At 50.7% G+C, this 11,264-nt stretch overlaps 1 protein-coding gene across 3 annotated transcripts in view; it reads right to left on the bottom strand.

Annotated features, from left to right (window-relative positions):
• Nucleotides 1–1,252: 1,252 nt before the first annotated feature.
• ASB9 (ankyrin repeat and SOCS box containing 9) overlaps nucleotides 1,253–11,264 on the bottom strand; it is a 29,203-nt gene continuing 19,191 nt past the window's right edge. For 2 of the 3 annotated variants that reach the window (XM_081793568.1, XM_081793567.1), the window contains exons 4-7: nucleotides 9,016–9,166; nucleotides 6,985–7,119; nucleotides 5,068–5,259; nucleotides 1,253–1,487 (exon numbers count right to left, since the gene is read on the bottom strand). In XM_081793568.1, the coding sequence (XP_081649694.1) occupies nucleotides 1,363–1,487; nucleotides 5,068–5,259; nucleotides 6,985–7,119; nucleotides 9,016–9,166 (603 nt within the window). In that variant the 3' untranslated portion in view covers nucleotides 1,253–1,362. Of the gene's footprint in view, nucleotides 1,488–4,999; nucleotides 5,260–6,984; nucleotides 7,120–9,015; nucleotides 9,167–11,264 lie in introns of all 3 variants that reach the window. The other variant, XM_081793569.1, reaches the window with a different exon arrangement.

Raw genomic sequence — 11,264 nt, 5'->3', positions numbered from 1 at the left:
GGATCGGGTTTTTATCTGATTTTCATTAGTTTACCTTAAAAAAATAGCCACCTATGGCGAGTGTGGTTTTTCTCAACCCTGGCGCTGTTTACATTTTGCACTGGATCATTCTCTGCTGTGGGCGTTGTCCTGTGCACCGTAGGCTACTTTCACAACGGCCCTGGCCTCTACCTACTGGATGCCAGCAGGACGGCCGCAGAGGCAGGACGACCAAAAAAGTTTCCAGACATGCCCCAGAAATGTCCCCTAGTGGGCAAGACCACGCCCTGTTGAGAACCACTGGGGCTAATGGCTACTGTATTGGACAGCATGGCTGTAGAATATGCCTAACATGTACATGCCACATTTTGATTGAGAAAAAGAAACGGCCCCTACCCTGTGGTACAGCAGTCGTGGTTTTGTCATAAGAGGGAAGCTTTAGAATGAAAAGTCAGGGGCACCTGGGTGGCTCGGTTAAGCGTCCAACTTTGGCTCAGGTCATGATCTCACAGTTAGTGAGTTCGAGGCCCATGTCGGGCTGTCTGCAGTCAGCACAGAACCCGCTTCAGACTCTCTGTCCCCCCACCCTGTCCCTCTCCTGCTGGTTCTCTTTCTCTAAAATCAAATAAACAAACTTGGGGGCACCTGGGTGGCTCAGTCGGTTAAGCATCCGACTCTTACTTTCGGCTCAGGTCGTGATCTCACGGTTCCTGAGTTCGAGCCGCACACAGGGCTCTGTGCTGATGGTGCGGGGCCTGCTTGGGAATCTGTCTCTCCCTCTCTCTCTCTCTGCCCTTTCCCTGCTTGCATGCTCTCTCTCTCTCTCTCAAAATAAATAGATAAAACTTAAGAAATGAATACATAAATAAACGTAAAAAATTTTTTTGTTCATCTGAAAACAAATTTTTTTAAAGAGTCAGGTGTAGACAAAGAAATCTCTTTCTTCTTCTCCTCCTTCCCACGCAACAGGGACGGAGCCAAGACAGCAGTGGCAACCGTGAGTCAGCGGACAAGCTGACCTCCCCGAGTCTCTGCGTCTCACCTGCAGAAGGGGAGGGGGGTACCCACCTGGCAGGGCTGCTGTGAGGGCTGAATTAGCACATTAAGCGGTCCTAGCTCAGTGCTCGGCTGCAGTCGAGGTTCAAACGACAGCTGTTCTTTTGGCCACCCTCTTGGGGGGGGGGGGCAGGGGGGAGTCCTCACGCCTTCCAACCCACAACACAGAAGTGCCCAGCGTGTTGCCATCGAAGATAAAAATCGAATGGACACCAAGTTAGCCAAGCTTCGTAAACCTGGATTTATTTCACAATGCCGGTGGCCACAACATTCAACCACATTCGTGTGCGGCCTGTGATATCCCCCTGAGATTTTGAGATAGCTCATTTACATGTGTAGGAGAAAACGCTTCAGCTCCTCTGGGAGAAAGAGCTCGTTGATCTTATGATGCTGCTGGATTCCGAAGCACTTCCGGATTTGAAGGCGGCACAGCTGCAGCAGAGAAGGAGGCCCTGCAGAGAGACGGGGAGACAAGCCACACGTTGGTGCCAGCGACCCAAGACTACTTGCTCTTTCCTCCTTTTACAGCACCCGAGCCGCACCACGGTCACAAGGAGATAACGCCGCTCTCCCGAAGACCATGTTCTGGTCTTGGGGGGGGGGGGGGGGGGCAGCATTTTTAGGCCATGGTCTCTCTTACCCGGAATCTCATGCAAATGAGCTTGTTAGGTTTTGATTTAGAAGAGACTGGAGAAAAAAAAAAAAGTCAAAGCCTGCTCCCGCTAATGGAGGCCTAAGGCAGCTAAGTCTGGAATGACGAAGCCGCACAAAATTCCCCAGGATGGAGAGAAAATTCATGTTTAACAGCTTCCTTGTATTTTTACCTTAAGAAAAAAGAGAGGGTATTTCGAGACACAAACGTGTATTTTTATAATCTAGCAGTTTCGGGATATTCAACTAAAGTGAGCAGTCAGTGAGGCCCAAGTAAGTGTATGTTACCTGAGTAAGTCATATTTGTTTTTTTTATTCTGCGTTCAGGGCTAACCCGATGCCAGCACAAACCTGGCACAGGGAACCAGCCAAGAGTTTACATTTCAGGACAGTGGTTCTCAACAGGGGGCTAGGGGGGAAGGGAAAAGGAGGGGACAGTTGGCAAAGCCTAGAGACACTTCTGTTTGTCACAACCTGGGAGAGAGGCACTACTAGCATCTGGCTGGTAGAGACCAGAGAGGCCGCTAAACATCATATGGTGCACAGCACAGCCCCCACCTGGCCCGAAACGTAAACAGAGCTGAGGCTGAGAAACCCCGTTATGGAGTAAAAGGGTGGGGAACGATTTCCCACCCCTCCCCCACCCCCTGCACCAAACTGTAATGGGAATTGTGCTTTGGTTATCAAACACACACAAAAAAGCCAAGCTATGCACCGTCAAGAATCCCAGAAGGCAGTGGCCCTCAATCCAGGATGCATTTTAGAATCACCTATCGGGGGAGCTTGAAACCACACGGTGTTGGGTCCCACCCCTGAGATGGTGCGTCAGTGAACGTCAGGTGGGGCCTGTCCATCTGGCTTTTTTAAAGGCACGTGCCCCAGGTCATCTTATTGTGCAGCCAGGGTTGAGAACACACGCAGAAAGATCCAGAGGCCTCGGATTTCCTACGGCGTCCCTACAAGTCGGTTGCCTGTTTCTCAGGTGATGGAGAAGGGCAGGTGGAAAGGGCCGCACGCACCATCAACGAAAATGAATGTGGGATTTTCAAGCGGGACCTCACGGCACACTCCGAAGGCCCCCGTCGGGATTGAGGGAACCTTCCAGACTACGCTCAGTGCCACTGGAGCCATGTACTAACGAACTGCTTCCCAGCGCACGCGAGGCACACATTAACAAGCGGCAGAAAGTACACTGCGGGGAAACTGAACTTCGGTTCACCTCGTAAAGGAATGGTGAGGGACGTGACTAATCACGTGTGCTAGACACGCTGTCAGGAACGGCTGGAGGACGAACCGATAAAGAACTGTTGGACGATGCAGAAAAGCGGGACATCAGAGTTAGCTCAGTGCAGCTACCGACGCCAATCGAATATCTGCCGTTTACTGTAAGTAGGATGACGTACAACTGCAGCCTTCATTCCATAGAGCGCTGGCACCTGCGAGCGTTCGAGCAGTTTGCTTTGCTCAGTAATAAAACCAGCTAATTTCTCTCTGCGAACTATCTGTCGCTCTGGGTCTCGATTTCTTTTTTTCGCCCAGCAACACTCACGCTTCACACGATGCTGTGCAGCGAAAGTAATGTGGGGCGTGGCTCCTGTCGCACTGGGCTGACCGGCATTTTTTTTTTTTTTAGTTTTCCTTGTGCGCCATGAGTCAACACTGCTTTAGACGCTTTTCAAGGCGGGTGGGGTGGTACTATTCCTGAACTCCTTTCCAGGGACATCCAGAGACAGAATCTGCTGTTAGATCTGCAGGTCTGGCCTTCTGTGCCTGCCTGGCCTCATTTCCTGTGGGCTTCCAGGCTGCTGAGACGGGCAAATGACTCCGAAAATGACTCATGGAGGCAAAAGCAGCAGTAATTCTCTCCAGTGACAAATGACATTTTACAAACCGGCGGGATCATCGATCACACCGTCACCAAAATGTAATCAAAGGAATGAAAGGCAATGTAGGAGCCTACGAATGGGCTTGGGGACAGAAAGTAGAAGGAAGAGCCTGTGGACGTGATCGGAAAATCTGCTGGGATTATTTGCTGAGGCAGATGAGGGGATTGATTGTGTGTGTGTGTGTGTGTGTGTGTGTGTCTATGTACATGACCTAGGGACTTTAGGGGCCCAGGAGGCCCTTCTGCTTTTGTGGCCCTCTTTCCCAATGGGGGAAAAAAAAACGGTATTTTACAACTGTGTGGGTATAAAGACAAACATAATCCAGGTTGAGTTTTATCCACTTTTTTCCTTCAGATTTGAAAGGGAATTACAACATTTCTGTGGGTCCCTAAAAACATCATGGGCCCCAAGCATAGTGCAGTCTGGACCTGCTGGAGAAGCAGGCCTATAGATAGATAGAATTTTTTTGAAAAAACAAATCACCAAAACGCAGGTAGAATGGCCTGGCAATCACCCCGCTGCCTAATGTAAAGGGGTCTCTGTTGAACCGTTCCTTGCGCCCGGGGCCTGGCCTTCCCTAGCCCGCTGACGCTGCTCAGAGAGTACAGGCCTTGTCTGGGGGGCCCTGAGGCAGGTCTTTGGCTGCAAGTACCCGGGGCAATCGGAGCGGCGGGAAGGATTCGGCGGCCGCGGTACGATTCTGCACAGAGCTAGGCCCAATGCTCAGCCCGCGAAGAGAATATAACCGGATGACACGCCGTCAGAGCTCTTCTCCCAGGGCGGCCACATGCAGGGTCCCACAATCCCGAAAACTTAACAAAGTGCACACTCTGGTGAAAAAGTAGGTCCTGAGCGGGCCACTCCCCATTTCCAGGGACAATTGTGAATGCCAGGGGAGGAGGGGTCTCTGCGCCCCACCCCAGCCCACAGCCCTACCCCCTTGCACGGCGCTCAGTGACAATGTTTAGTTGTTTGGGTCCAGAGTGCTGGTTCTCATTTGTGAAGGAGTGTGGACTCAGTGGTCCCTGACTTATAACAGTAAGTGTCTCATCACCAATGAGCTGCCTTCTTGCCCCCACAAACCCGGCGCCCCGTAGCCTGGCCCATCTGTAGAGCAGTGAGGCATCCAGGGGCACGGTCCAGCCCCAAAGAGGGTTCCATTGCATCATTCTAAAGTATGTTTTAGGTAACTTTAATATCAAACATTTTTTAATGATATGTTAATGCTGTCAAAGCTGGCCTACCCCATATCTGAATACTCGATCACCCAAGATAGCCTGTCTCCAACATCGCAAACGACAGATGGTTCCTTACTACATAGCCGGTACTGTACCTTGTCGAATACTAGATTCTCTCAGCACCCCACAATGGGGGATGGCAGAGAACGGTCTCTCACACGGTATCAGAAGTCAGAACTCGGTAAGTACCTGTCTCCCACTAGAGCCCGCAGGAGTCTCTACGGATTAGGGCCTAGGCTCGGGCAAGGGGGAAGCACCTTCACGCTCCAAGAAGATCTGGGTCAGAGGGCTCTCTGGAGGCACCAACTCCAAGGGACATTTGCCATCAGCGTTCCTGGCCTGGGGGTTCGCTCCAAAATCCATGAGCAGGATGGCCAGCTCCCCATTGGATGCCCTGGCCGCTGCGTGAAGAGGGGAGTCCAGACCTCGGCCTTCGTTCACATTTGCTCCTATGCGGTCACAAGAAGAACAGAGAGTCAGCCAAGAAGCCAAGTCCCAGCATCCCCCTCCTCAAACGACTGTGCCGCAAAAGTCCTTAACCAAAGGGCATCTGCAGTGGGCAGGGCAGTTCCGCAAAAATGGGCATGACTGGAATCCGTTTAACAACACGGGGAAGATGCCATCTGACGATGTGACTGACGGCACAACAATGAGCTATACTGCACATGAGGCTTAAAACCTTGCCTTTGGGGCACCCGGGTGGCTCAGTCGGTTAAGCGTTCGACTCTTGGTTTGGGCTCAGGTCATGATTTCATGGTTGGCCAGATCGAGCCCCGTGTTGGGATTCTCTCTCCTCTCTGTGCCCCTCCCCCTACCTCAAAATAAACAAATAAACTTAAAAACAAAACAAAACACCTTGCCTTTGAGTGCTATACACAGGTGTGTTACATACAACAAGAATCCTGGTGGTGTGAAAGCTGCACGTTCACTATTAAAGGAGTGTAAATATTTGTACAAACTGGAAGTGAGGCCAGACGGTGAAATCTCATCTATACCGAGCACCATATTCACACACTGAGCAACTGTTATGGGGTGTAAAACCCGGGACCTGGGACTGTGTGATATGAACTGTAAACAGCAACTAGCTTGTGAGGGCATCTCATAGAACAAGATGGCCAATTCCAAGGTCACAGGAAAGATGGCAAAGTCCTCCTCTTCAGGAATGAGGTGGATTTCTAGGCCCATCCCAAGCCAATCCTGTCTCTACAGTCTCTACAAATCCCCACCCCAGCTGGATGCCGGCTCCCACGGGGACACGTGGAGACGTGTGGTTTTGCCTGAGCTGCTGTCCCTCTAGTAAAATGGGAAACTACGTCCACTCAACAAATATTAACTGGATTGAACAGATATTAACTGGATTGTCCCCGTATTGTTCTTGGCTTTGCGAGGGATGTGAAACCTGGCCCTTTCCTGAGAGCTTAAAATCTACCTAGAGCATTATGGGAGAGGGAGGGGAAATGGGAGGGAAAGATAGAAAGAGAGAAAGAGAGAGAGAGAGAGAGGGATGGAGGCGGAAAGAGAGAGAAAATAAGAACGAATCTTCTAACTCATGGCAATGGCCGCCAAACGAGTAGAAGGCAACAACAACAAAAAACGTTAAGAACATTCGAGGGAAGGGAAAGGTTACTGGAGTTTTGAAGAGTGAGCGGGACTCAGATAACTACAGGGGTGATGAAATGGTCTTCCAAGGTTGAACAAGAGACTGGACAACAGCAGGGAGGTGAAAAAGAAGGGTACTACATAGGCCTTGTTGAGGATAACAGAAGATTTACAATGAGCTGCAACCGGGACAGGTGGAACTTCTGGATCCAAGCACACTGGTGAAGGAGGCCCCGGGGGGAAGACCCAGGCCTGGTCCAGCAGCTGTGGGAGTCAGCGGGGCTAAGAACGTGCCTGCGCACCGCGGAGGGAGGTGGCCGAGGGGAGGGAGGAGAAGCAGGGACCACCCTGGGAGGAAATACTGCCATCATCATCATCCGCATGACAAGGGAGACAACGAACATTCAAACAGGTTCAAATATTTCCCCACGGGAACACAGTCACCGTGAACCCCGATCCCGTCTGAGTCCACTGCCCCCACCGTGTCCCCTGCTACAACACAGAGAGCTTTCAAACGCATTTCGTTTCTTTCTCGTCTTCTTTCCTTGTGTCGCGTGCTTTCTAAAATGTTTCACCTGACTCCAGAAGCTTCTTGACACAGGCCACCTGCTGTTTCCTGCACGCCAAATACAGAGGGGTGCCCAGGTGGCTGATGTTGAGGTTGAGGTTGCCTCCGTGAGCTGCCAGGATCTCGACGCAGTCCACGTGGCCTGCAGCCCAAAGCAGAAGAAAGACGCTATCGCACAAATTCCCTCAGCCGGGAAACCGCACCTTCCCTGTGTTTGGGGTGCGTACGTTTCCCCGGGACCAGAAGCTAGCGCGGGGAATAGGGAATGAGTTTAATCCCGGCCATCAGGGAATGGGTTGACTGTTGAGATGGTAGCTGCAGCTCCGGGTAGAGCCCCACTTGGGTTTACCAGCCCCGGTAAGCGACCGGCAACCTTTTCCAAGCGTTGGTGGCCTTGTAATCGGCCCGGATATAGAAACCGAAGTGAGGGTCGGGAGGGGTGTGGAGGGACAGGACCGCGGGGGGACCTGAAGAGGAAAGGGCACGGTGTGGGCCATGGGATGGGGCAGGCAGCCCACAGGGTCCCCCAGGGCAGGCCCTGGGAGAAACAGGCCACCGTGGGCCCAGGTGGGGTTCAGCCGCCAAATCCAACGGGAGCTGGGCCCAGTCTGGCAGAGGGGGGGCTGGCAGAAGCCGCATCACCCTTGCTTGGTCTAGGAGGCTGTACTTTAAAACATTGCTCCTCTGCGTTTCGCTTTTTACATCATTTGAGTTCTATGCACCCAGCGAATATGATGAGCTGCCCCGTCTCTTAAGGAATAAATGTCAACGCTCTGGGAGATAATTAGCATATGGATGGATTCAGTCACATGGGGTTGCCGTAAGGTTCCCGGGGAGCCATCCTGGGAAAGCCACCAAGGAGCTAAAAACTCTCCCTTCCACCGATGTGTGGTCATGATGGTGATGAGGGCGGGAATGAACTCTGGAGAGGAGCAAAACTGGCCATGTTGTGTTTTGTGCCCGAGTGAAGAATGTCGGAAAAATTACGACTTTGTGGAGAGTATTACCCCAGCTGAATAAGTCCTGCGTATCTAACGTACAGCATGGTGACTGTTCGGGATACCGTACTGTATACCTGAAATTTGCTGAGACAGTAGATCTTAAGTGTTCCCCCCCCCCCACACACACACACACAAAATGGCGACTATATGAGGTGATGAATGTGTTCATTAATTTGACTGTGGTGACCGTTCCGTAATGTACATGGGTATCACGTCATTATGTACACCTTAACTGTGTACAATTTTATTTGTCAATTATACGTCAATAAGGCTAGGCGTGGTGGACAATCACCCCAAGCTGTATACAACATCCTATATTTCCAAAAACTGAAAGTTTGTTCCACTTAAAAATCCTAGGTGGCCCTGTGACAACATTCCTTAAGGCCCTAAAATAGAAGGATATAACTTGTTTTATAAAATCATTTGATTTTTGTGGGGTCATGTGTTCAACAAGGTATTCCACAAACATTGACGTATAGTCTACTATGTGCCAGACCCTGTTCCAGAAACCCGGCAGTGAGCCACATTCCAGAGGCTGCAAAAGGGGGCTTCTCGAACTGTGGGTGCATCCAAATCACCTGGGTGGTTGTGAAACAAACTGCAGGTGGCTGGGCCCCACCCCAGAGTTGCTGATTCAGGGGGTCAGGTGTGAGGGCCAAGAATCTACAACGGCATGCCAGACCAGGCTGATGTGTCTGGTCCCAGGATCCCACACTGAGAAAATATCCCTCAAAAAATATCCCTCCTCGGGGTGCCTGGGCAGCTCAGTCAGTTAAGCCTCCGACTTCAGCTCAGGTCACGATCTCACGGCTCGTGGGTACGAATCCTGCATCGGGCTCTGTGCTGACTGCTCTCTCAAAAATAAACATCGAGAAATAAGCTAAGAATCAATCTCTCTCTCTCTCTCTCTCTCTCTCTCTCTCAAAAATAAGTAAATATTGAAAAAAAAATTTTTTTAATCTCCCTCCTCTTCCTTCTTCCTTGCAAAAGGAAGATGTCTGTTGAAGCAGGGGTGGAAATTTTAAATTCAGATTTACCTCTCTTAGCAGCTTCATGGATGGGAGATGCCAGGTCGCTCACTGGGTGGGGGCTGGCACCGTGATGAAGAAGCAAAGTGATGCAGTCCAGGCTGCCGCTGATACAGGTATTGAACAAAGGAGTGTGCCAGTCGGCGGTGACACAATTCACCTGGAAAGAAAAGCTCCAGGCTGAAGGCAGGCAGAGGGGTGTCCTGGGTTCAAATCTGGGCTGCCCTACTTTCAAGCTGCTGTTTAACTCCTCTGAGCCTGAAATTCCACAGCTATAAAATGAGGACAAAAATACCAAATTCCACAAGGTTTTGAAAAACTGAATGAGGGACGGCACTGAGAATGTTATGCCATAGTCTATCATTTCCATGCCCCCAAGAACATGAACTCTGAAACTAGTTAGGCTAATTCCAATAGCTTACAAACGAATCTCGTTTTCAACATTCCATTCTAGACCCAACCCACACCATTCCAGTTTCCTTCACAGCAGTGAGAGTAACCTTTTAGAGTTGTTAACGTATCATCTTTAAAAAATTTTTAAATGTGACTTTCACAGAAATGTAGGGTGAGTATGTGCCAAAGATTTTATTCAACTCGTTCATCGATGAGGGAACCGGTAAGGGGGTAAGGCTGGCTCAAAGCAGAATTTATATAGTCAGCCAATTAAATGCTGAAATACATTTGCTAATAGATACAAGACCGGCTAATGTCCTACAGGGCCATAAAACTATCATCTTTGGGGGCGATCTTTCCAAACGTTGGAAAGCAGACAGAAACTTACAAGTTAACATCCGACTTCACGGCGTTTGGGCTATAATCGAATAGGAAAGAGCAAAGCCAAATGCAATCTGTCTACATTGTCAAATAATTCTGCGGTGAATCCGTTCAGCAGAGATATTATGAAGACAATGAAGTCATTCTCACAAGCCATTTCCAAGGAAGGCTAGGATTAGGGAGGCACAGAAGATGTGAGGGTGCAAAGTTTAAGGAGACACTCACTCCCAGGGGCACATGATGCTGCACAGCCCTGAGAGTGAGGGGCTCTTTAAAGCTTGCACCCTAGGTGCCTCTCTGCCTTTCCTGAGTCCTGGCCCTGTTTCCATGTGTGGAAACCTAACCCCAATATACACCCGATGACGCACTCATTTATGGCTCTCTACGACTACTGTCAGGAGAAAGCCATCTCCTGGCACGGACAACCCAGCATTCAGCCGATTCCAACGGGTCCTTTACGTTTCAACTTAGACATCATTTCCCCTAGGGATCCTCTTCGGGCCTCGTCTCTCCCCCACCAGAAACGAACGGGCCAGGAACCCTTCCGTGTGCTCCCAGCAACCACCTTAGCGTTCATGCTTATCACATGGTGGTAGTTTGCAAAAGTGGCCTCAGATTCTCTGCACAGGATGCATATCCCTTTACAATGTAGCCTTGCAATTCCTCCCCTCACAGGACGGACACCGCTCTTCCTCCTTGAATCGGGGCGTGCGCAGGGGACTTGCTTTGGCCGATGGGACAACAGCAAATGTGCCCCAAGCTGAGAGCCCACCTTCTTTTGATGCTCTTGGAATCCCCGCTACCACGTGAACAGGCCCAGGCTGCCTGCCAAAGGATGAGAGACCACGCGGGGATTTTCCGTCTCCTCAGCCATCCTGGCCAAGGTCATCACGAACCAGCTTGCCCCAGCCAACCGGTCAGCTAACCTCCAATGCCTAAGCTGACGTCAGCCGAAGCAGGACAGACCAGAAGAACCATCTGGCCAACACAAGGATTTGTGACATAAATAAATGGCTATTGTCTTCAGTCATTAAGTTGGGGCGCTTTGTTACACCGCAGGATATAGTGGGCAAAAAGAGCGCCGTGTAATGGCCTGCCGTGGCTGAGATGCTGTGCATTCAACAAACCAACTTCCGCTCCTTGCGGCTCACGGCCATACATTTCCCCGCCTCCCGGGCAGTTACACGTGGCCTGAGTTCTGGCCCACGGGGTGCGGACAAAAGTGATAGATGTCACCGCCAAGATAGGCCCTTGAACGTCTTCCATGCGCAATCTTCTACATCTTTTCTCCTTCTGGCCACCCGGAGTGGCGGCCACCACTAGGAGCACACGTGAAAGCCACTTGTCGAAGATGGATGCAACAGGCTGAAAGGAGGCTGCGTGCCTGAATCACCCCCAGAGAGTGCCACCCAACAGAGCACACCCACACGGGAGTTTCAGTTGAGCAAGAAATCAACTTTGATTGCATTAGGCTACTGAGATTT

This window comes from Panthera onca, chromosome X (assembly GCF_046562875.1).
Source record: "Panthera onca isolate mPanOnc1 chromosome X, mPanOnc1 haplotype 2, whole genome shotgun sequence".
Classification (NCBI taxonomy): Eukaryota; Metazoa; Chordata; class Mammalia; order Carnivora; family Felidae; genus Panthera; species Panthera onca.
Note: the sequence above shows the minus strand (reverse complement) of the source record. Positions and strands in the feature narration are given on the sequence as shown.